The 26,488-nt window shown below is 44.0% G+C and overlaps 1 protein-coding gene across 2 annotated transcripts in view; it reads left to right on the top strand.

Moving 5' to 3' along the window:
• PPARG (peroxisome proliferator activated receptor gamma) overlaps positions 1 to 19,306 on the top strand; it is an 85,310-nt gene extending 66,004 nt beyond the window's left edge. For both annotated transcript variants that reach the window (XM_003264989.3, XM_030801843.1), the window contains 2 exons: positions 1,068 to 1,518; positions 18,848 to 19,306. In XM_003264989.3, coding sequence (XP_003265037.1) covers positions 1,068 to 1,518; positions 18,848 to 19,095 — 699 coding nt within the window. In that variant the 3' untranslated portion in view covers positions 19,096 to 19,306. The remainder of the gene's footprint in view (positions 1 to 1,067; positions 1,519 to 18,847) is intronic.
• Positions 19,307 to 26,488: the final 7,182 nt, after the last annotated feature.

Genomic DNA, 26,488 nt, shown 5'->3' with positions numbered 1-26,488 from the left:
CCTATAAGGACAGATATTTTAAAATATAAATTCAAAACTGTATTTTTGCAGCATTCACCTATAGGCCTTCTATATCTGCTCTTTATGAAATAGATGGCTTCCAGAGCATTAAAAAAAGAAATAGACATTTTCTTGGTTCAAGAGCTCTAATCTGCTTTCAGAGTGATTTTTAATAGTTAAGCATATTTTATGTGCACATAGTTTCATTTCTGATCTGAGAGGATTTTATCTAAAACGGAAAAGTTATTACCTGTGAAGGAGAACAAAGGAAAAGAAAAAAAATATTTTAAGAAAAAAAAATTTTTTTAAACCTGTAAAGTTACTTTATGTTCAAGTGGGTATTTTCAACGCTGAGTTGCTGAAATGATTTTTTATTGAAAGAAGGTTAAAAGTGTATTTCATTGAAAGCCAAGATAAACAGTAGATTTTGTATCCTTTTAAAAATCAACAATCTGCCGGGCGTGGTGGCTCATGCCTGTAATCCCAGCCCTTTGGGAGGCCAAGGCGGGCAGATCACTTGAGGCCAGGAGTTCAAGACCAGCCTGGCCAACATGGTGAAACCCCGTCTCTACTAAAAATACAAAAATCAGCTGGGTGTGGCAGTGCATGCCAGTAATCCCAGCTACCCAGGAGGCTGAGGCAGGAGAATTGCTTGAACCAGGGAGGTGGAGGTTACAGTGAGCCCTGATTGTGCCACTGTAATTCAGCCTGGGCGCAGAGTGAGACTCTGTCTCAAAAACAAACAAACAAATAAATAAATAAATATAAAAATCAACAATGAAGACTCCCAGACAAAAGAAATCAGGATTCTTAGCCAGTCATAGGTAAAGTGTTATAGTGTAAATTGAAGGGAAAGAAGACCAAAATTGGTGAAATATGTTTGGTCCCAGAAGATAATTAAGATGAATAAAAGAACTTGAGAGTATTTTCTCATTGTTAAGCATCTTCAGCTTTAAAGATTTTAGTTAGCAAAGCAAGTTTACATAAACAGTTTTCTGAACTGGGATGGCATTCACTGTGAGTTAGAAATCTCCAAGTCACCCACGTTTTCCCTGTTTTATTTGCAGCCATTCGTTATCTATGACATGAATTCCTTAATGATGGGAGAAGATAAAATCAAGTTCAAACACATCACCCCCCTGCAGGAGCAGAGCAAAGAGGTGGCCATCCGCATCTTTCAGGGCTGCCAGTTTCGCTCCGTGGAGGCTGTGCAGGAGATCACAGAGTATGCCAAAAGCATTCCTGGTTTTGTAAATCTTGACTTGAACGACCAAGTAACTCTCCTCAAATATGGAGTTCATGAGATCATTTACACAATGCTGGCCTCCTTGATGAATAAAGATGGGGTTCTCATATCCGAGGGCCAAGGCTTCATGACAAGGGAGTTTCTAAAGAGCCTGCGAAAGCCTTTTGGTGACTTTATGGAGCCCAAGTTTGAGTTTGCTGTGAAGTTCAATGCACTGGAATTAGATGACAGCGACTTGGCAATATTTATTGCTGTCATTATTCTCAGTGGAGGTAAGATTTGTCTTTTGATCTTCTATGAAAGAGGGTAGGATGATGGTGGGGCGGCCAAAAGAATTTTGGATTTCCTTAGTGTTAGTCTGCGTTGTCACTTTAAGTGCCAGTGGCGTAATGACATGAATCATCACTACACGTGCAAAACACTGTACCAAGAAAGAGTATCATAGGTTTGCAGTGTGAAGGTAATAAGTAACCCAGGATCTTCTTTTTCATCCCTCAACAATATATTTTTTCCAGTCAAATGCCCTCTTCTTTTTCATTTTCTTTTCTTTTGTCTCTTTCTTTTCTTTCCAGAAAGGAAAATTAGAGGCCAATCTAATCTTTGGTTCCTGTAAGTAATGGCATGTATAACTTTGCTTAAGACAATGCTCACTTTATGTAGAGAAGGGACTACTAAGTATTTATGGTCAAATCATGCTCCTGCCCCACCATCAGTAAGATACTACTTTGAATTGCTTTCGTGATATCACGAATTAAGGAATACCTACTGACCTCCACCCACTCTCTTGTGTGGATTCCTCTGATGGCTTCCCTTAAAGTACCTTTGTGAGGTAGTTGGTTGTGGTTAAGAATGCCATCTGAACCGAACACACAACATAGACATAAATTTAATTATTTAGCAATTTGTTGTATTTTTGGCCCTGCAAGTACATGATCTGACTAACCAATTCCAAAAGCCAGATTTTCTTCTGAGTGTGACTTTTTTCTTTTTTTTTCTCTTTTTTTTTTTGTGAGACAGGACCTCACTCTCTCACCCAGACTGGAGTGCAGTTGCACAATCATAGCTCACTGTAGCTTCTAACTGCAGTTAGTAAGCTGTGATCATGCTACTTCATAAAAGTAATACGTGGCCATTTTACAGTTGGGCTCAAGTGATTCTTCTACCTCAGCCTCCCAAGTAGACAGGACTACAGGTGCACACCAACATGCCCTGCTAATTTTTAAAATTTTTTTGTAGAGATGAGGTCTCATTATGTTGCCCAAGCTGATCTCAGATTCCTGACCTCAAGCAATCTTCTCGCCTTGGTCTCCCAAAGCGCTGGGATTATAGGCATAAGCCACCATGCTCAATCTAAACGTTAGTTTCATTAGCCTCTCATGAGTACAAGAAAGTTTTACTTTCATCTCTCTGTATAAAAATTGTTTTTAAGTAGCAAGTTTTCCTATTGAAGTGGACTTCAGGTGAGCTTTTTGTATGTACTCTACAGTGTATCCTCTGTGAAAAACCCATCGGGGGTAGTGGTAAACTGTGTATAACTGCACAATGTATTATAAAGAGCACGATCCCTGTGTTGTCTTTTGTTGTCCAGTTGAAAGGAGAATGTTTCTGAAATCAGGTGCATAGTGCAGTAGTCATAAGAATAGCAAACATTTATTTAGTACTTGCTGTGTGCCAGGCAGTGTTCTAAGCACTTCATGCATATTTATTCAATCCTCACAACAATTCAGGAAAGTAAGGACCATTTTACAAATGAGGAAACCAAAGCACTGAGAGGTTTTCTTATTTGCCCGAGGTCACGTGGCTAGCAAAAGATGGAGACAGGATTGTGAGCCAGGCATGCTGGCTCACACTGTACACTCTCTACCATCATATCATGCGGAATACCGGCCTTTAAATGCCTAGGGTGCAAATAGATCACAATATGGCATAGTTTACCTTTGGAGCTGTTAAGTCCAGGGTCAAGTCGTGATTCACTTTAAAATAACTACTTGATATTATGGGTTTTTGTTGTTGTTGTTGTTGTTGTTGTTTTTTGTTTTTGAGGTGAAGTCTTGCTCTTGTTGCCCAGGCTGGAGTGCAATGGCACGATCTCGGCTCACTGCACCCTCCACCTTCTGGGTTCAGGGGATTCTCCTGTCTCAGCCTCCCGAGTAGCTGGGATTACAGGCACATGCCACCACACTTGGCTAATTTTTGTATTTTTAGTAGAGACGGGGTTTTATCATATTGGTCAGGCTGGTCTCGAACTCCTGACCTCAGGTGATCCACCTGCCTCGGCTTCCCAAAGTGCTGGGATTATAAGCATGAGCCACCATGCCCAGCCGACATTATGTTTAATAGAACAAAAATATACTATCTGGCATGGTTTAATATCTTGACCAAATCTACTTCCTAAATTAATCCCTGGCTCTCTGGTATCTTTGATTAATTCAGCTAAAAAGGATGAGATTCCAGTATATAAGAGGTTTGCCAGAAGAAAAATATTAAATTTTGAAAAACCAGGTTAGAAAAACAGTTAATATTATTTGTCTAGTATTTTATTTTACTTTATTTTATTTTATTTTATTTTTTGAGATGGAGTTTCGCTCTTTTTTTTTTTTTGAGACGGAGTCTCGCTGTCGCACAGGCTGGAGTGCAGTGGCGCGATCTTGGCTCACTTCAGGCTCCGCCCCCACGGGGTTCACGCCATTCTCCTGCCTCAGCCTCCCGAGTAGCTGGGACTACAGGCACCCGCCACTTCGCCCGGCTAATTTTTTGTACTTTTAGTAGAGACGGGGTTTCACCATGTTAGCCAGGATGGTCTCGCTCTCCTGACCTCGCGATCCACCCGCCTCGGCCTCCCAAAGTGCTGGGATTACAGGCGTGAGCCACCGCGCCCGGCCTGAGATGGAGTCTCGTTCTGTCTTGCAGTGGTGCGATCTCGGCTCACTGCAACCGGGTTTTCCGCCTCCCGGGTTCAAGTGACTCTCCTGCCTCAGCCTCCCTAGTAGTTGGGATTACAGAAATGTACCACTACACCCAGCTAATTTTTGCATTTTTAGTAGAGACAGGGTTTCACCATGTTGGCCAGTCTGGTCTCAAACTCCTGACCTCATGATCCACCTGCCTCGGCCTCACAAAGTGCTGGGATTACAGGCATGAGCCACTGCACGAGACTATTTATCTACTATTTTAAGGCACATTTTATTTTTAATAAAATTTGGAAATATATTAATATTTAATTTATTTCAAATATTTTTCCTAAGCATACTATATATCCCATGTCTATTCTTTTCACTTAGTCAATTTCCCATGTCATTACATACTCTTTGTTAATACTTTTTGTTAACTTTTTAAATAAAAGTAATACACGGTCATTTTATAATTGAAAGAGTACAGAAAGGTATAAGTGAAAAGTAAAGGGCTTTGCCCTCCGGACAAAATAGAATTAACAAAGTCCTATTTTTCCTATCAAGAAGTTTACATGAACACTCACGTATATAGCTATATACATACACATATGTGTACGTTCATAGCAGTTTGTATTCCTACCCACATATACGAAGGGAAGCATTTGAAATGAGCCATTCAAAGGTACTTAGTTTCTACTAGGCAAGGTCTAGACAAGAAACAGTCATGAGAATTCTAGGCTTTATGAAGTGAGATCTGAATCTCAGGCATCTATCGAGGATGAGATCCACCTCCCCGATTGTGCTTCCTTAGAGTAAGACAAAATTTCTCAATTAGTTTTTCCTCCTATTCCAGATTTTCCATTCAGCTAAGCAAGAGGCTTTCATCCACTAAACAAATTTCTGATCCTACCCAATCTTAACAAGAGTGATTGTTTTCTCCTCTGCAATTTATTCTAAAGTCTATCAATTACTTTGGTGGTTTCAGAAAGAAGTGCTTTTGTTGGGGATCCAGTTGGCCTCATTCTGAGCTGGCTGTGGACTCACAGAAGAACTTCACTTCAGCAAAGGCACTTAGGGCCCCAGACTAAAAGAAAGATGAGCAAGATGTGCATCATCTAAGAGTGGGCAGGGGTAAGGAATTGGGGATTAATGGGGGTGTCCCTAGAGGACCCAAAGATGAGATTTTTAGATGAAAGTAACTGATTTGACCCAACTCAGTATTTGCTGGGGAAACTGGAGTTGCTACCTAAGATTGCTGCCATTGAACTTCAGCCTTAAAAACTGCTGATACCATTCGACTGGTACTTAGCTTCGCCTGGGCTTAGCATCTCTGCTGTTCACTCAGCTCTCAAACCAAGCTGCTGAGAAAGATGACCTAGTTCTTCTCGAGTCTTTCTCCCCTCTCTCTTTCTCCCCTGAGCTTGGGGGCAAGAATTAGACTAAATGAAAGGAACAGCAACGTATTCTAGAACCAACGTTCAGGACTTGATACCTTTTTAAGAGCATTTCATGTTCATTCTCTCATTCGATCCTGACAGTGCTCCTGGGCTTTTAATTCTCATTTCACAGAAAGAAAAGTGAGGGTCATAAACTTAAGCGATTTGTCTGAGATCTAACAAACTAGTGCCACCGTGGAACTAACATTGAAACCTGGGTGTCCTAACTGTCCCCTCTGGCCCTGGCCAGTGGATTGTGGTCAGCACACTCACTCTTGTGTTGGTGGCTGCAACCTGTTCTCTCTTCACTATATCCCTAAAGTAGGCCCATACCTAGAAGCCAGGAACAGCGCTTCCTTGGTCATAACTTCCCTTGCACTCCCTAGTCTTACTGACAGGCTGGGCGGTGTCAAGAGTAATAAAACTGTCTCCAGCAAAGCCATGTTTGCAACTGGCGCCGCAGCATCATGCCAGCCACCCTAGCAAACTCCCAAAACCTACCCAGCAGCCAAAGCCAAGCATAAAGCTCAGTGAAGCTGACAAGCCCCAGGACACTCTGGTGGATGTTTTGCCCCCTTGAGTGTTTGCTGTTTTGTGAAGAAAAAGTGTAGGAGAGTTCCAGCTGGAACTCTGCAGCAGGCAAAAGCTCTTTTTGTTAATTCAAAACAGTTTGGAATCCATTTCAGTTCTTCCTAAACCTCCAAGATATGGGGGAGGAAATTCACTGGATTTTACAATATATTTTTCAAGGCAAATTGCCATCGCTGTCCTAATGACAGAGAAGCTGCTGATATCACTACAACGGCCGCAGATGGCAAGTCATCCAGCCTCCTCCTGTGCCCTCCTGAGTCTGGCTTGGTGACGCAAACCACCTCGAGGGCGGCTCCTTCTTTTTCCAGCAGTCCCAGCACTGTTCCTTCTCTGTGAAGCCACTGTGGATGGCTGTTCTTGGCATGATCATAGACTTTTCTGCTGTTGAGTGGGCAAGGAGAATAGGGTAGAAGCAGGGGAATTGTTCTCATTGCTATACATTCATAGATCAAAGAGGAGCAGATATTTTATGTTAATTGGATAACACCTAGTTCTATCAGGTCAGTAACCTGGGGTTCCTGGGGCTCCCCCATGGGTCATACCAGATAGATAGATTTTTTAAAAAATTTGTTGGAATTGGCCAGGCGCGGTGGCTCACGCTTGTAATCCCAGCACTTTGGGAGGCCAAGGCGGGCGGATCATGAGGTCAGGAGATCGAGACCACGGTGAAACCCCGTCTCTACTAAAAATACAAAAAAAATTAGCCGGGCGTGGTGGCGGGCGCGGTGGCGGGCGCCTGTAGTCCCAGCTACTCGGAGAGGCTGAGGCAGGAGAATGGCATGAACCCGGGAGGCGGAGCTTGCAGTGAGCCGAGATTGCGCCACTGCACTCCAGCCTTGGCGACAGAGCGAGACTCCGTCTCAAAAACAAAAACAAAAAATTGTTGGAATTAAAGTAGAATCAAAGCCTAGTGGTAGCCCAGAATAAGTTATTCAATAAATGCTTGTTGAGTGAATAATCATCCAAAATGATTATAATACTACCTACCATTCGTTGAAAGCTTCAGTATGTGGGAGAATCTGTCCTGGGCACTTTATATACACCCATAATCTGTTTGTTTGGGTTTCTTGGTAGGAAGACTACATGGCTGCATACATGGTCTTTTATTACCTCCATTTTATAGATGGAGAAAATGGAAATTTAAAGAGGTTAAGCAGTTTGCCAAAGGTCACAGAGCTACTAATCGGTGAGGTCAAGGTTCAGACCCAGGTCTCTCAAACTTTAAAACTGGTGCACTTAACCATTAGACCCTACTTTTTGCATATTGAGGTGTGGAAGCATCTCAATTAATTGCTTCAGTCTTAGAGTTCTTTGGCAGTTATCAAAAACTGCCTATTTCCATATTGCCTTCAGATATTATAATTAAGAATTTCCAAGGCCAGGCACAGTGGCTTATATCTGTAATCCCAACATTTTGCGAAACCAAAGTTGGAAGATCCCTTGAGCCCAGAAGTTTGAGACCAGCCTGGGCAACATAGGGAGACTTCATCTCTACAAAAAATACAAAAATTAGCCAGGTGTGGTGGTGCATGCATGTGTAGTCCAAGCTACTCTGGAGGCCGAGGGAGGAGGATTGCTTAAGCCCAGGAATTTGAGGCTGCAGTGAGCTGTGATTGTGCCACTGCACTCCAGCCTGGGCAACAGAGTGAGATCCTGTCTCAAAAAAAAAGAGAATCTCCAGATTATAGTTCAGATATTACTTACTAATATCCAAAGCCCTCCTTAAGACACCATTTTAATCTGTCTAACAAAATTAACATCCTAGGTTTTGAAAATTACTTGAGGAAGGAATAGGGCCTGGTGATAGTGCTGAAGACTGGTGTTCTGGTTCTTTAATTTGTTCAGCCAGTAGGTACCTGGAAATAATGGTACTGTTTGCAGAACGCCCCACAAAAATGGACAGTCAACTTTAAATAACTAAGTAAACACATCTCTGCTTAATCAGATACCATCTTATACTAGGTTCTAATATAGATAAGTGGTTACAGAAAAATTTATGAGAGGAATGTTAAATTGTTGAAATACCATCCAGTCCTTTCATTTCTTCCTGCCCTTCAGAAACAAACAGAATAACCCTGACGCAGCTGTCACGGCAGAACACTCATTCCAGCTCACAGAACACCAGTGTTCAATCAGCACTGACTTTGAGGAGCACCGGGTTTGGGAGTATTCATCTCTCTTCCCTGTCCCATAGCTGCCCTTCAAACTCCTGAGACTGTTCCCAGCTCTAAAATGGAAAGGGTCATCTTCTCTCTGGAACAAAAGACAGGATGCACTTGCTTGAATAGGCCAATACTTTCCTGGAGGAAACTCCGGCTTATGGAGCCTCTGCTTCTGCACAGCCCGGTGCCTTCCATCTCCTCTTCATCTGCTAGCATCTACATTACTAGTTAACTGGAGAGGAGACCAAACCCAAAATATTACAAAACATAGATATTAAAAATACTGTGAACAACAATCAGCCACTTTCTCCTACCTTTCCTGTACCAGCTAAATATTTAGCTCCCTCATCCGTAGAGTGTTTTTGGACAAGACAGGCTGGTGCCTACATGGTGAAAGTTGTTTTTCTCTCTTTTCTTGTAATATTGCAAATAAACAAGGATATCTGCTTTCTCTTGAGCAGGACAACAGCCAAAGAGTGTTATTGCATAGTTTCCTGTCCCCTATCTGGGCTACGATTGTGTCTGAGAGTAATAGCACTTATTAACTGGAAGAAATTTTACGGGCACCTATGTTGTTTCTGCATAGCTTGTGAGGCTCCTCTCTTAGGCCACACCTCTCACCATGCCCCCACAGCTAGTTGGCAGAATGGCTTTGAATAATGACTCGCTTTGAGTTACCTAGAAATGTCCCATTAGTTCACTATTTTCATAACCCCATAGACTTGGTTTGACAAGGGTGAGGTTTATTTATGAGTTCTCAACTGGCACCCAATTTTTAAAAACCACAGAGCTGGGGGTGGGGATAGAATGATGGGGAGGAGATGAAACATCCTAGAATCATCTGATATACTTTAAACATATACATATACAGGCTTTTGTTGTTTGTAAAATATAGAAGCATCTTTATCTGTGACTGGTTGAGAAATAAAATCCCTTCCCCAGCCCAGGCATGGTAGGCTGGGATCATCCCAGTGAGCGAGCAAGCAATTTGATTTGCCCTCAGAGACTGACTATGGGGTCGAATGCTGAGTCATTCCTGTCCCCACACCAGCAGTCCTGGAAGAGGCTCAGTCAGTCAGTCAGTGGGCTGCTTTCTGGAGCACTTTATCATTTTGGGCTCTCACAATGTGTGTTTAAACTCTGAGTGACCCCAGGCAGTCTTCCAGACTGGCACAGTTCACCAAGACATTCAGACAGATCATCTGCAAGTGAGGAAGAATGAAAACCCAGCACTGGTTCAAATCACTCCTAACAGATAGAGGTAGTGAAGGCATCACTCAGTCCTAGAGAAATCTTTGGAGGGCTCACCACCATCCCAAGTAGGTAGACTAGAAGAGGCAGACTGGCCCAATGCAAAGCCCTGGAATCAGAGGGACAGGAGTTCCAAATCCCCACTCTCTCTCTTCCTAGATGCGTGCTTGCAGCAATTATTTACCTCCCTGAGCCTTAATTTCCTTATCAGGACCCTGAGCAAACCAAATAACATGATGTGAAGCCTCTGGCACAATGCCTGGGACATGTTCAGCACACAATAAATGCTAATTTTCCCTTTTGCCCTATATGATATGATTTGAAGCAGCGCCACTCAATCCTGCCAGTCACATTGCTGGAAATGCCACCAACAGTCATTCTTAAGATCACTTATTACAATATAAATACCCCTAGGAGATAACAGCTAATCGCTTTATCAGCTATCGCTTTAAGGGGATTAGGTGTGGATTGAGAACAAAACCCAGAAGGAAAGAGATCCTGGAGGAAGGGGAGGGCCTCAAAGTGGGGAGGATTCGGACGTCCTGTGGCCCCCGAAGGAGATGGAGAATGGCAGGACTGCTGGATTCCCAGCCTTCAGGAATTCCCATGAACTTCTTGGGGACTTCATGTGTTTAGACCATATTTAGAGAGAGTGCCTGTGTTCTGAGATCACAGGTTTTTCTCAGAGACATTGGGAAGGAGGACAGCAGGGGAGCCGGGTGGAGAGAAGTCATACCTGGCAGCTTTTGACTTCACTTACTGCCCTTCGTGTGCTGTTGCCATTTCCAGAGGTTGAGGGAGTAAGGAAGGGTAGGAGTTCTTAGTCTTCCCTTCTCTCTTCCTTTCCCTCCCTTTATCCTGCCCAGAGCATCGCAGGGTAGAGCCACCAGATGGATTCAGGGCATGGAGATGGCAGGTTAGTGAGAGACTTGGAAGGGATCGTTCTTACTATTTCAGCACCACCCTTCTTCCTCTACCTCCCACCCCGCATTTCCAGCCCCAGTCAGATTCCTTCTTGGACAGAGAAGGAGCAGAAATGTACATACATCACTAGGCTTAAGAGGGGACTGCAGACGGCTCCCTGGTCTTGACAAAAAGGTGGGAAGCAAACCACGTGGCTGGATGTAAATTGAGTGACCTGGAATGACTAGAATGACGGGGCCCCTAACCCCAGGGTGCACAGAGGTAGGGACACAAGGGCTTCCCAGGGTGGGACAGAAATCTCAGGTTCCATTTTCACTCTGAGAGACCCGGAAATGACAGAGCCCATGCTCAGTTTCCACTGGTGGTGCTGTCGAGTGGAGGGCCTTTGAACATGGCACACAGGAAAGGGTTGCCCACCCCGTCACCAGATGGGCTTGTGCTCTGTTTTGTGGTTTGGGAGTTGCTTATTGGAGGTGGGAGTGGAGTGTTGAGATGAGGCAAGTTGAGATGTAATCGCTATTTAGTGGGCAGATCAAAGAAAACATTGGCTGGTTTGATTTTTATTATGGTTATCCCGCTCCACCATCCTGGCCCAGTCATATATATTATTGTTATCAGGCATAGATAGGGGAAGCAATTAAATGTGAAACTGTTATTTAAACCAGCAAGTGTCAGAATGTTAACCCACTTCAGAGTGAAGGCTCTACCAGCAACATGTGTGTTCACTGCAGAATGTGCTGGTTACAGATGATCTTTATCTGTTTGTCAAAGCATTTGCAAGATCTCTATATTATGTCATCCCCTTTCCCTGAAAGCAGCAGTAAACTACATTGCTCCTCAAATCATCCATGGCTCAGACCTCTGATTAATTTAAGCTGGCCCTGCTAGCGTTCTTATAAATCCCCAGCAAGGTGCAGGCCCAGGAGTGGAAGGGGAAAACATCCAGAAAGCAGTGGGGGGCGGAGGGGGAGAAGGCTGAAGAGAAAAGAAAAAGGCTGAAGGGAGCAATAGTTGAGGAAGAAAGAATAGGAAAAATATAGAAAAGAGCCAAGAAAATCAGAGAAATGAGAGGAAAAGAAAGTTAAGAAGAAAATCAGGCAAGTTTACAGAGCAGTAATGAAAATAGTAATAGCTAATTTACTGTACAACAGACACTGTGCTAAGCACCTTCCATATGTCCCTCAGTCCTCTAACCAACACTGAGTTAAATTACCGCTACAGCTCCAGTTGTTAAAGTGAGGAAACCAAAGTGTAGAAAGGTTAAGGAACTTGCCCAAGGTTATCTAGTTTGCAAAGTTGTAATTCCAACTGCTTCTCACTCAGCTGGTAGTGTGCACCCTTGGCCACACAGAATCACCCAAGAGCTATTAAAAATCCTGAAGGTCATACCCCAGGTAAGTGCATCAGAATCTCTAGGGATGGGTCCCAGGCATTCGTTTGCTTTTTTAGTCTCCCCAGATAATTTTAATATGTAGCCAAAATTGATAATCCCTGCACTAGACCAAGCTCCAATTCAAATTTAAATATTAAGAGGACACATGTATAACTTTGCTGAATTATTTTTTCCTATCGGTAGGATGGTGGGAAGGAATTGCTACAGGCCACACCATGGTACTTTGCTGAATTCCGTTCAGGCCCACTGTGATTCTGATGTTTGGATCAGAAAAGTACCCTCAAATTCCCAGCATCATTTCTTCAAGGAAGTAGTGAATTGGGGCACTGTGGGTTTTTTGTTTTGTTATTGCTCTTAAACCACCTTGCCTATGTGCACTCAACTACAGGAACGAGAACTTGCCTGAAACCCCAAACATGTCTGCATCAGGCATTATTTTTCTTGAGCTCCTGAATTTCTGCTCTAACCAAGAACAACTCAAAAACCTTCAATTTCCTGACTGTTGATATGCCACCCACTCCTACTTACACTCCTGACCCCAACCCCATGGAAACTGCCTTTATTTGAACAAACACAAGAATTGCAATATGTTCTAAAGTTCCTCTACCTATTTCATTCTCACCATACGCTTATGAAAGAAATGTCATTGTCTTGAAAACTAAGCCTAAACCCAGAAAGATGAGATGATTTGTCCACAGGCACACAGAAACTAAGTGGAAGAGAAACAGGACACAAGTCTTCAGTTTCCCAATCCACTGCCTCCTAGAACATGCCTGTAAACTTAGGGAGCAGTGCAATAAAGGAAACTTGAGAGGAAGCGCAAAAGGAACTTAAATTGCAAAGTCCTGGGTTCCCTAAGTAGCCCTGCCTCCCCTCCAGTTTTCAGCCCACACCTGAACTAAGGTCTTTGTGGATCAATTTACAGCTGCCCTGCAATCAGATTTATTTTTTGTTTGTTTGTTTTGTTTTTTAACGCCCTAGGGACAGTCAGTTTCAGATTAGTCTCTGCTATCAGAGAGCCAATAGGGAAAGATGCGGAAAGCCGGGAGAGCAGCTCCTAGAATAGAGACAAAACCACCTGCATTTTTTCTGCCTCTCCTTCAGGAGTTTCTGCTGTGGTCATCTGGTTCCCTAATTGAGACACCTCCTGAGAAAATCTGTGCTAGGGAACACCCAGCCCAGGTGGGCAGATCTCAAGAGGACCAGAACGTTTGAATCTGCTTCAGATAAACCCTCCACTTAACAGAACCAGATCTGGATGAGATGGAAGCTTTGTAGATTTGCCCATAATCAACTGTGCTCTGTAATCAATTCCAGGACCGTGTGGATGGAGACCGGAAAGGTTTCTTTCCCAATTCTTCACAGCCTGGGGAGTAGGGAACTAGTAATTGACTCCTGCCTCCTCGAGTGCTAAGACCTGGAGTCTGAGTCATACACACTTCCCAAAAGGGCCTTCTAGGCAGCCTACCCCAGCAGAGAGGACCCTTGGCCCTGGCCCTACTCCAGACTCAACTTTAACCTCAGCAAGGTGCAGGGAGAGGATCTCAGGCAGGCCTCTTGGGAACAGTGCCTTTGCAGGCACTAGGCTGTTGGGAATGGAGAGAGAAGAGAAAGGCCCTGGCACAGTCTGGGTGTTTGGATGGATTTCTGTGGCACAACTGTGGCACCTGGCTTAGCTCAGTAAAGGACTGAGTGTGCATGGAGCAGAAAGGGGAAAGAGACTAGTGGGGAGCTCATGACCAGTTGGAGGGTGGAGGGTAGGGAACAACCCTGGCAGATCCCTTTTGCCCTTGACTAGAGCTTAAAGACCAAAGGAAGCTTTTTGGTTGTTTAAGTAAGTCAGGTGTTCTAAGTTTAATGTTAATATGCTTTTTCAATTAGATGTTTGAGTATATTTCCCCAGTTGAATTATGTAGAGGGAATTACAAATGAGAATACATCTTACAATTTTTGAATTAGAATCTTTGAGATTATCTATTTAGTCCGGTCTGTTTTGTTTAGACAAGAAAATTGAGCCCAGTGATATTAATCAGTTTGCCCAAGGTCACAGAGCTGGTGAGTGAAAGCTTTAGATGTAGAATATGCAACTTTTCTCTGCTGCTCTCCTTCCCTAAACCATCTTGCCTTAACGGAGGCTCAGTCAGGGGGACAATGGGACTGATCTGTAAATGATCTAACTTGCCATTGCAGAAAATATACTTACTCCATGGCCACAAAATTTCAGCCCTTCAGCCAAGCTTCATCCATCACATCATAAAGAACAACTTGCCAAAGAGGGGTTTGAAAATCCAAACCAGATCCCTCTCCACTCCTAGAGAGGCCAGTTCCATGACACTGCACCGGAGCCAAGTGTTTCCAGCAAGCCCTGATCAGTTGCATGTTAGTCCTTGGTTGTATGATAAACGGGACCTAGTAGATTAACAACATCTCCTCAGCCCAAGGGCTGACCCCAGTGGTGCTGCTCAAGAGGAAGGAGGAGGCTGGGAGCAGTGGCTCCCGCTTATCATCCCAGCACTTTGGGGGGCTGAGGAGGGCAAATCTCTTGAGCCCAGCATTCAAGAGCAGCCTGGGCAATGTAGAGATTCTATCTCTACCAAAAAAAAAAAAAAAAAGAAGAAGAAGAAGCAGGTGGAGGAAGGAGGAGCCGCAGAAAGGCTACAGGAGCCAGTGTCTAGTAAGCAGAGGCCTAGCCCAGGCTGAGTGGTCCCAGCCCAGGAGGGCCTCTCTCAGCACCTGTCTTTAGATGCACGTCTGCTCTGGCCTTTGAGATGCACACATGTATCAAGCAGGAGGATCCGTAGTCATTAAACCAAGGTGCCAGTCTGGGGCCCAGCCTTCAGTGAAGCGTCAGTGGCTTTTTCATTCCCACAGAGCAACTGCGAGGAAGGCCCCATGCTCCCAGGGACCCAGTTCTGCAGGCCAGGACCAGATCATTTGTTCCTGCTCAGAATCTGAGATCTTTTGCTGATGGTTCCAAAATTGAATGCTGAAATCTAAAAAGAAAATTATACTTATTCTGGTCAATGGGATATGTTGGAGACCTGAGAGTGAAAAAATCAAGCTAAAGACCAGTTTCCTTCTTTAATGGAAAAAAAAGTAAGAAAGTTAACTTAGAAGAATATTTAGAGTTCTGAAAATCCCACTCTGAGACCACTCTGCCATCTCACATTGTTCTCTTGAGCCTCATCTCAATGGATAAAGGTCACTAGAGTTTATTAGACACAGGAAAACATCATTTACAGGAGACTTCTTCATTGTGTAGGGATTCTGCCTTCAGGCCTGTTCACCAGCCGGGAGAATTGTGCTTTTTGATCCAGGGCTCTTGGCCAGAACAGCCTTCTCGCTCATTAACTCAGTCGACCAAATGCTTCCTGTGTTTCCACTGGTGGTTCAGAACATAGTCTCTGCCCTCTAATACCTCATGGTCTAACGGGGGAGAAACAAGAAAGTCAGAACTTAACAATACAAGATAATAAGGAATAAGAGCAGAGACTTTGGAACCAGACAGACTTAGATCCAAATGTCAGCTCTGCATTTACTAGCAAGTGGCCTGTCTTGGTAAGATGCAACTTTTTTCTCTAAGTCTTAATTTCTCCCTCTGTAAAGTATGACCTCATGGGGTTATTGTGAAGATTAAATGGCATATTGTATATAAGGTCCTTGGCATGATCTTTGGAAAATAATAACCATTCAGTGAATGTAATCTACTAGTATAGTAGTGATTGAGGTGTTTATAGGGTGCTATGAGGGCCCAGAGAAAGGAGGTGAGATGAACAGGAGAGAGGAAGGGATACTGTTGAGGAAGGACTTCAGGATGGAATCCCACCACAGGCTGTATTTTGAAGAAATGGTTGAAGTCAGTAAGAAGAGTGAAGGGAAGGTGAGAATGTTTCAGGCAGGAGGAATAAAATCTGAGTAAGTGCAGAGTCCTGACAGGACAGGGTGTTTGAGGAACTTGGTATGGAAATAGATTAATATGGCTTAACATGGAGCAAAATGAAACAGAACTGAGGCTGGAGGATGACCAGGACCATGGTCCAGGTCATGAAGGATATTAAAGGTGGGTAAAACTCATACCATGAAGGAGAGAAGAGTTACAGTTTTTAAAAGAAAATAAATAGCCTTCAAGAGCTCAAATTTGAAATCAATATGAGATAGATGATCAAGTGAATGTTCTGTCTTCTTGGTGAGCCTGACTGAGAAAACCTTATAATCTAACCCAAGGCAACAAACTGAGAAATTAGAAAATAAAACTTAGAGATTAGAAAACAAAAACTGAAACCCAAACTTTTTACTTGGAAATTTGAAAACATGCTTCTATATAACTCTTAGGTTAAAAATGAAATCAAAATTGTAAGACAAGCTGTTTAGAAAAGAACTATGAGAGTACCATTTATCAAAACCCATGGGATGAAACCAAAGTGGCACTAAGAAGAAAATGTGGAGGCTTCAGTGCATTTATTAGAATACAAGGAATACCAAACCAAATGAATTAAGCATTCAACTCAAAAAAACTAGAAAAAGAGAAGAAAGTAAACCTAAAGAAAGTTTTAAAAAGGAATTCAATAAATTAAAAACAAAACACACAATTTTAAAAAACAGACTTGATTAATAAAACCAAAAGCTATGTTTTTTTTTAAAAAGCAAAAAATAGATAAACCTTTGACAAATCAGATTTTTTTAATGAGAGAATGCACAAATAAAGACCTCTAAGAGCTGGGCACGGTGACTCATGCCTGTATTCCCAGCACTTTGGGAGGCTGAGGCAGGAGGATTGGTTGAGGCCAGGAGTTTAAGACCAGCCTGGGCTACGTAGCAAGACCCCACCTTTACAAAAAATTTAGAAATTAGTCGGGTGTGGTGGCTCATGCCTATAGTCCCAGCTACTTGGGAGGCTAAAGCAGGAGGATCACCTGAACCCAGGAGTTGGAAGCTGCAGTAAGCCATGATCATGCCACTGCACTGGGCAACAGATTAAGACTCTGTCTCAAAAAAAAAAAAAAAGCATTAAGATTAAGTTAAGGAGCATGAATAAAAATAATACATTTCATATTCTAAGACAATATCATCTACAACTTTATTCCAATATAAATTACTAAAACTTTACCATATAAGTAGTAGAAATCCTGAAAGGATAAAAACTATGGAAGAAAAATTAAAGATAGTGATAGATTTATCACCAAGCTCAGATGGTTCTGCAAACAAATTCTAAGAAACCATAGGGAACAGATCATTACTGCAAACCTCTCAACTCAGTGTATAAGGCTAGTTAACATTGTTACTAAAACAGGCAAAGAATGGCCCCCAAAATAACTCTAAACCAATATCACCTACAAATACAAAAACTATATAAAATATTAGCAAGTGAATACAAGGGTATAAGGAAATCTATTAATGTAATTCACTGTGCTAGGTTAAGATAAAACCATAACTCTTCAGATATCATAGCTCTTTAGATAGAAAAATGTAAAAGCATTTGATAAAAATTCAACAACATTCCTGACTAAAACAAATTAAAATTTTAAAACCCCTGGAAAGCCAAGAGTAAAACATGTCCTCCGTAATCTATAGCAAACGTCATAATTGCTGATAAACCATTAGAAGCATTTCCTTCAAAGTTAGGAATAAAACAAAAATTGCTACTGTTGCTACTATTACTTAATCCCATATTGGAGGTTTTAGCCAACACACTATGGCAAGAAGAGGAAATGAGAAAGGTTAACGCTGCAAAAGAAGAAATAAATAAAGCTACCATTGCTGATATAATTATCCAAAAAAAGTAGAAATCTATGATTAAAAGCTGTTTGAACTGACAAAAGTTCAGAAAATTGGAATCATTTCAATATACTAAAATCAATTAGTTTTCTACACATCAGCAGGGATATATTAGATGTAATGAAAATGAAGAGTCCAGTCACAATAGAAGCTATAAAGTATTTGAGAATAAATCTAACAAGATCTACATAAAGAAAAAAGTAAAAATATTTAAAAGTAATTTAAGTTCACCATTTGCAAATTGAACTAAAGAAAAAATCTAAAGAAGAACTAGTGAAAATTGCTTGCAATCTTACCACTCAAAAGAAACCTCTGTTAAAATGTATCAGTATTTTAAAACTGTGTTTTGTCCTTTGGAAATATGCCATATTAAGCCAACATAGCATAAGCAAATTAAGCAAAGAGACAAACCTTTTTTAAAAAGCGTATTTGTGAAAAAAGCATATTTGAAGCTATGATAAGAAACTGAGTAGAAGCTATAAAACATAGATTCATCAGGAAGGAGCAGAAGTTGAAAAGGAGATTTCTGGCTGGGCACGGTGGCTCATGCCTGTAATCCCAGCACTTTGGGAGGCCAAGGCGGGTGGATCACTTGAGGTCAGGAGTTTGAGACAGGCCTGGCCAACATGGTGAAACCCTATCTCTACTAAAAATACAAAAATTAGAAAGGCGTGGTGGTGAGCACCTATCATCCCAGCTACTCAGGAGGCTGAGGCAGGAGAATAGCTTGATCCCGGGAGGCATAGGTTGCAGTGAGCCGAGGTCATGCCACTGCACTCCAGCCTGGATGACAGAGCAAGACTCCATCTAAAAAAAAAAAAAAAAAAAAAAAAAAAAAAAAAGAGGAGATTTCTGAGTAGAAGAAACATGTTAGCAGAGGAAACTTCATTTGGGGAACGGGATTGTTTTGATGCCATGCTCCATCAGCTGACCACACAGATTCCATCCTGGCCAGAAAAAAGGCCCTGCAAAGAGCTCTGATCATTTTGGTTCTGATTCCATCCTCAGTTCTTACCCATTATCTGCTTACCCTTCCTCCCCACCTATTTAAGATACAAAGCAAAACAAACCAAAAACACAGATGAGTTGCTTATTAGAGCTGCCTAGGCCTCCGAGGCAGGGCCCAGAGGATTTTTTGACTGAACCCCCTGTTGTGTTTTCCATATGTGCTTCCCCAGACCGCCCAGGTTTGCTGAATGTGAAGCCCATTGAAGACATTCAAGACAACCTGCTACAAGCCCTGGAGCTCCAGCTGAAGCTGAACCACCCTGAGTCCTCGCAGCTGTTTGCTAAGCTGCTCCAGAAAATGACAGACCTCAGACAGATTGTCACGGAACACGTGCAGCTACTGCAGGTGATCAAGAAGACGGAGACGGACATGAGTCTTCACCCGCTCCTGCAGGAGATCTACAAGGACTTGTACTAGCAGAGAGTCCTGAGCCACTGCCAACATTTCCCTTCTTCCAGTTGCACTATTCTGAGGGAAAATCTGACACCTAAGAAATTTACTGTGAAAAAGCATTTTAAAAAGAAAAGGTTTTAGAATATGATCTATTTTATGCATATTGTTTATAAAGACACATTTACAATTTACTTTTAATATTAAAAATTACCATATTATGAAATTGCTGATAGTATTTGAAGACTGAGTCTTGTGTGTTTCCCACCCTCGCCCCCAGGCTTTCTTTTTTACCCCTTTTCCTTCTCCCCTCCCTCCATCCGTCCCTTCCTCCCTCCCTCTCTTCCTCCCTCCCTTCCCTCCTTTCCTTCTTCCTTTATTTTTCTTTTCTTTCTTAGACATTTTAAAATATGCGAGTGGAACTGCTGATACACTTTCATTCTCAGTAAATTAATTTTTTATTCAATTTATAACTTTTCGGAACTCTGCATCTGCTTTAACAATCAGAACTAAGAAGGGAAGGGGAACTTCAGAATCAGAAACTGCTCAGAGCATGTGTTTTGTAGCCTGGATGTGCTGATATGCAGCATATCCCTGGGCTTACCCAGAATTCAGTCTTCTTCCACAATCCTAGCCGAGATTTTCACTCACCACCAGCAGCCTACTCGTATACTACCTACTAATCAATGCCACTGCGCACCCACAGAGCCAGTGGCCAGCAACTGAGCACTGCTAGAAACTCTGGGGAACACAGAACTGTTTTAAGATTTGGTATCTGGGCCAGGCATGGTGTCTCAAGCCTTTAATCCCCACATGTTAGGAGGCCAAGGTGGATGGATCGATTGAGCTGGTCTCTTGTTCGAGACCCTGTCTCTACAACAGTTTTAAATATTAGCCGTGTGTGGTGGCACACACCTGTAGTCCCAGCTACTCGCAGGCTGAGGCAGGAGGATTGCTTGAGCCTGGGAGTTGAGGTTGCAGTGAGCTGTGATGATGCCACTGTATTCCAGCCTGGGCCACAGAGTGAAACCGTCTCTAAAAAAGATAAAAAAGATTTGACACCTGCCAAAGAGAATTTACCGATTATAAACTGAGGAGAAAAGGTTAATCTTTTTCCATACAGATTCAAATACACAGATGAAATCACATGCCAGGTGAATGGTAAGAGTTTGTAGGAAGTAAAATGAATGAAGATTTGAATCCTAGAGACTGAATCTGTGGATTTGCTGAAGAGGGCCTCAGGGAAGTGTTAGACTGGAATAGGTAGAGAGGAGGAGAAAAGACATTCCAGAGAAGCAAAATAACAGGAACACAATGAAAGAAAAAAAAACTGAGGGAGAAGAGCTACTTTCTGTTTTCTCCTTCTGCAGGGCAGTTTTGCTGTGGTTATTCCTGTCCTCCTCCTTGGGACCACTCTGTCCAGAGATCTCTTACTTTTCTGAACTCAGAGGCCAACTATCCACATCGTTAATGGAATGCTTGCCTCCCAAGCAAATAGATTCTAAGTTCCCTGAAGGCGTGACAGTCTATTCATTCTTGGCACAGTGAGTAGATTCGTTGATTCAATCCACCAAATTCACTTGCATTGGCTACTCATGAACTCATCATACTATGTCTTTGAAGAATGCCTTATGGGGTGTCCAAGGGAGAGAACAGAGTCATGGGTTCTCAGTTTCTGTTTCTGACTGGGCCAATAAAGCCCCTTCCTCATCCCTCTTTTCCACTTACCACTAGGGACAGAAATTTAAAACCATGGCTTCAGGCTACTAAAAGCCTAAACCAAACCAAATAAAACCAAACAACAACAACAAAATAAGGCAGGTTGGACAAGCTTACGAGTGTAACCAAACTATCTGGAGGTGTCTGTTGTGCGGGACGCTTACTTCCACTGACCTAAATTTCCCTGCCACTTCTCCCTTAATTTATCTTGCCTTAGGATATTTACACTCAGGAGACATAACTGCAGACTTGAGGCTTTCAAGCCAAAATATCAAGAAATACCTGTTCATCTTTTGCTTAAAAATAACTATATCTCCAAAGAATCAGGTTATAGAAGTGAGTACTGACCCCAGCCCTAAAAATGTAGGATTCCTAACCCTTCAGGAGAGACCCTTCTGAGCTCAAACCTTTAGAATGACAGATAGACAAAGACTGAAGCCGTTGTCTAAGTAACACCAAAACATTTGGAAGGAAAGTGACAAATTCAGTCAGTCATATGGCTCTTTTTTTTTCTTCCTTGGTGCCAAACATCAGGATATTTTGAAACACCCAGATGACTGGCTAGAGTCTTCTGTGTAGAGAGCTGATGGTCCAGGCAATTGACAAGATAGAGTCCACCTCTGAGGCGCTCCCTTATTTACGAGCTTTCTTGAACAAAAAGTCTTTCAGCCCTGCTGCCTGGTCTCAGTTCCCACCAGCGCTCCGTAGCCCATCCAAGCCTTTCCACATTATCGGAGCTGTTGCTGCCAATGGAAGGAGGAAGAGAAACGCTCTCAGCTCTCTGGCACTGATGGTTAGCATTAAATGGCTTTTAAATCCTGGCAGCTTTCAAATTCCCATCTCTCTGACTTTTTCCCTGTGGCTTGGATGATCATTTGCTAAATATTTGACAACACTTTATATTCAGCCTCCAAAGCTCCTGCTCCTTTCTCCCTCTTTCTCTCCCCCAGGATGAATCATAAGTTAACGAATGTGTCATCAGTTATTCATAGTACTTTCTCTGGACACAAACACACGTAGGGATTTGTGTTAATAAAAATAGGAAGAAAAGTAACTTTGGTCAAGAGTCAAGAAAGGGTTTCCAGGCTCCCACAAGAGCCCTCCCCCAGCACCTCCCTGGAACGGGCTCCCTTTTCCTTCCTCCCGCTGTGTGTGGAGCCCAGGAACAAAGAGGGGACACACAGAAGAAACGAAGCTGCACACCCTGTTTCTCCAGCCACCATAAGAAACTAGGCTGACCTGAGTTTCTGGCTCCTTATTTACAATGTGGGTGCACAGCAAGGAGCCTGGGAGACTCAGGGTCGGAAGAGGTGGCAGCACTAGCTGATGTCACATAGCAAATTTCCAACTAGAGGAAACCAGATGGGCAGCTTCGCCACCTCCACTGAAGGGCAAAGAGGGAAGGGGGTGGAGGCGTCTGTGGCGGGCTTTCTTGGTGGCTTCTGGACTCCAATGACTTTTTCTTGGCTCCCTCGAGGCTAAAAAGCAGGTATTTTCATGAACAGGTCCTCCTTGCTTGACACCACCCGCTGACCGTGTGGTGCTGATGGAAGGAGCTGGGTGAGAGAGGGGCTGGATCTTGGCCTCTGGATACCCATTCTCTTGGAAATACCTAGTGAAGATGGGGGTGGGGGGGTGCGGGGCTCCTAATTCTACATCCTGAGAGAAAGAACCAAAGCTCATTTCCACCATGCCCATCCCCATTGCTTTCTGGTCCCCCTTTTCCTACTTGTTCGCTCCAAGAGTTTGGGTTATGAGATAGGAGGACCAAGATGCCTGATGGTCACTAGGTGGCCCCCTCCCTACCTTCTGCTCCCCCCCACATCCTGGTTCTTGGCTCCAGCCCCTGGCTGTCTCTGCATCATGAATGCTGTTGTTACTTGCATGTCTCCACCCTCACCGTGCGATTGCACCTCGTAGATCCCCCATTTAACACCGACTGAAAAGAAATAGCAGGGTTTTAAGAGTTCAAAACATCACGCAATGTCCCAGAGCCCCACCGCATTCATTAAACACATAGTCCATACTCCAGTCATGTCTAGCAGGTTATGATGGTGACCGCGACTAGGCCCTGCTCTCAAGGGGGCCACAGTCTGTGGATGAGTAATCACAGCTCAGCAGACGCAACGAGTGCCTAGAGAGGTGAAAGGATTTGCAGAGCGTGTGCATAGGCCCAAGAGTGTGAAATTCTCCAAGTGTTCAGAAAACGGCCAGGTGAGGGGCATGGCTGCCACAGCTCCCAGGTTAAAATGTGGATGTGGCCAGTCAGCGGCAAATTGTGGGAGCCTTGTCCTCCCTGACGAGGAGCTCTCTCGGGCTGTGTTGGTAGCAACTGGGATCCGGGGATGCTGCCAGGCAGAAAAGAGGCGTGGTCAAATTTGCAATTTGGAAAGTCAGTGCCCTGAAAGTCAACACTCCCCAAAGTAGAAATTCCCTCTACAATGCTCCTGATGGTTGCCCAACCCACGGACAACTACTGAAGAGACAAGAAGCTCTCTCCCCTCTAAGCCCCTGGGTGATTTCCACCCTGCAGGCCTGGCTCTGCCCCTGGGCTCACACTTACCACATGCTTGTTCCTGCGCCCTGGGGGCTCCAGCTCACCTCCTTCCCTTCCATCTGGTCGCAATCTCTTGCCTCAGTCATAAACAGCTTAAGGACACTGGCCCTATTCCCTGTTGATATCCATTCCCTACCGTTGCTCATATTGCCCCAAGCTACAAAGGTCCTCTGCTTCGAGGAGCTTCGTTTCACCTTCTTAATCTAATTCTTGGAGATCTCACGGTCATTTTTATCCACATATGTCAAAGCCTGCCTGTCCCATATCTCATGTCCAGAAAAGGCCTGCATTGGTCATAGACCTCAAGAAAATTAGAAGCTGGGCACGGTGGCTCATGCCTGTAATCCCAGCACTTTGGGAGGCTGAGGCGGGTGGATCACCTGAGGTCAGAAGTTCAAGACCAGCCTGGCTAATATGGTGAAACCTCATCTCTACTAAAAATACAAAAATTAGCTGGGCGTGGTGGCGGGTGCCTGTAGTCCCAGCTACTCAGGAGGCTGAGGCAGAAGAATTGCTTGAACCCAGGAGGCAGAGGTTGCAGTGAGCCAAGATCGCACCACTGCACTCCAGCCTGGGCAAAAGTGTGCGACTCTGTCTCCAAAAATAAAAATAAAAATAAAAAAAAAATTAAAAACAAAAGAGAGATTATTATATAAGACACTTAGAACTGTGTGTAGCACACAGCATGTGTTCAATAAATAGCAACTATTATTGGAGACGGCACCCTGGGGTGGACTGCAGAGTTACACTGATTTGGGTTAAAAGTCTAACTTCACAGCTATGGTTCTAGGGCCATATGGCTTTGGCCAATCTCTTAATCTTTCTAGGCCTTAATTGCCCTCATATGTAAAATGAGATAATATCCACCTTAGAGGGCTGTTATGAGGCTTAAATGTAATAATGGTTGTAAAACACTTCACACAGGTTCCCAGTACATCCAAACCAGTCCGTAGTGTTGGCTGCGGGTAACGTTATTGCTGCTGTTGTTAAAGTGCCCCACCTTTAAGGAGGCATTCTGGGCCCACGGGGCAGGCTCTTCCTGTGCAAGTGTTCTGGACCTCACCTGAGGAGCCTGGAAACTCAAAGCTGGGATTGAATTTGGCATTTGGCAGTAGAGTAAAAATACATTCTCTCAAAAGATTTTGCCTCCAATCTATAAGGATTAGGAGGAAAAAAGTATTTGAAAGACAACTGCTGTGTTCTGATTTAGAACACATGCTCAGGATGAGGCTACAAAAACATTCTCTCCCCAAGTAGTAGGACTTTTCTCTTGTGACTTACACTCCTAATTTTAGACTAATATTACATAGTTGGAACTTCCAGAGGGGTTATAAAGAATAAGAAAATTGCTAATTTGAGTCTGTAGGGAGTGGGTTAGGATATTTTCATCCCCTCCGGAGTTGTGTAAATATGTTCCAGGCCAAAAGTTCCCAGGAGAGTGTCATTCCTGGGGTCTATTTAGTGCCATGGGCTTGACTCAAGGAGGATCCAAGTGGCTTCCTGCAAGAGTTGGAAAATTGTGATCCCCTGGCCATTTTTCCACAATACTGGAAGCTGGAAAGTGTAGGTTAGAGCCCCCAATGTCCATTTGAGACTTAGCTCTGCCATTTTCTATGTATGTGGCCTTGGGTAGGTCACTTTCCTCTCTGGGGACATCATACTTGGCCTGTAGAACTATCTCAGCAAATTACATCTAATTCCTTCATGATGAATAAAGGAATGGGCCTCAGTTTCCCTAGCTGTAAAATGGGAATAGCAGCACCTACCCTGCATGTTTTATAGAGTAAATGAAAAAAAGCAGGGCAAGCCTGATCACCACTCTTTACAGATAAGAAAGGCCCACAGAGGTGAAGGAGCTAGGCCAGAAAAATGGAGAGGCAGGGCTGAGGCTGGACCTCAGGCTTCCAGAGGCCCACCCCTGCTAGGGCTCTTTCTTGGTATGCTGTGCTGTCTCCAGAAGAACCAAAGACAGTGTTGCCTGGTTGGCAGAGCAAAAGCGTTAGGGCAGGAAAGGCTTAAGTTGGACTTTGGTTCTGCCACATACTATCTGTGCAACCTCAGGTAAGTTGCTTCCTGTCTCTGGGCCTCAGTTTCTTCATCTAGTTGGTGAAGTCCCCAATTCCTATCTGATAGAGTTGTTGTGAGAATAAGAGTTCTTAAATGAGTGAAGTGCTTAAGTCCCATAAACTATTAAAATCTTCAAAAGACGAGTACCTCCAACCTCACAGGATTTGCTAGGAGCTCATCCTGGCCAGGGGACGTTGATAACCAGCATCCTCCACCAGAGAAGAAATCATGAGACTCTGCCCGTGAGGACCTGTCCAGTGTTGCCTGGGTCTGATAAGGGTTTGCAGTGGGCCTTGGGAAGTCACTTTCTCTGAGCCTCAGTTTCCCCATCTCCACAGTCAGCTGGTCTGCCCTTCTAGCTCTGATATCCCAAGGCCTTGGGGGCCTCTAGGGGAGGCTGGCAGGAAGAAAGAGCCCTCTCTGGCTGACCCTCGGAGGCCTGTGTTCTCTGCTGCCTGTGCTTGCATTCACCCCTCCTAGCGACCTAGGCCTGGACCAGGCAACAGCCAGCAGTTATTAAAGGCCTGGGGCTGGTCCAGCCACCTCCAAGGGGAGGGGAGGGACACCGGATGGCTGGCTGGTTCCCACCCAAAGCCAAGCTGCTCAGAGAGGGGCGTTGTGCTGAGTCAGCGGGTTGGCAGCTCCTGGCCTGGGGTCCCTGGCCGCCTGAGCCTGCCAGATGGGCTGGAGCCAGGAAGGCCTCCGAGGAGCCAGCGTGTTATCGATGATGCTGCCGCTGCTGCCACAGCAGTGGGAAACGTGCCCTGGAAAAGCCTGTCCCCAGCCAGGCCTCCCAGGGCTGCAGGGTGGGGGACGGTTGCTGGGGAAGGAGGAGTTTTAGGAGTTGCCTCCTACTGTCAAGATTCTAGCCAGGGCTGCCCCCCTCGTGTCCCCTGTCTCCCCACTCTGTCACCTCACGATAGCAAGTATTCTTCTCCAGCACCAAGTACAAGCTTTACTTATAAACTGCTGTCTGCTGAATCCTTCCACAAGCCCGGTGAGGTGGTTTATGGGTCAGGATCCCAGCAGGGGGAAATGGCACACTCAGAAGAGACCATTGAAGAGCGTGTCTTGCAG

This window comes from Nomascus leucogenys, chromosome 21, assembly GCF_006542625.1.
Source record: "Nomascus leucogenys isolate Asia chromosome 21, Asia_NLE_v1, whole genome shotgun sequence".
In the NCBI taxonomy this organism is placed as follows: Eukaryota; Metazoa; Chordata; class Mammalia; order Primates; family Hylobatidae; genus Nomascus; species Nomascus leucogenys.
This window is presented reverse-complemented; position numbering and strand designations above follow the sequence as displayed.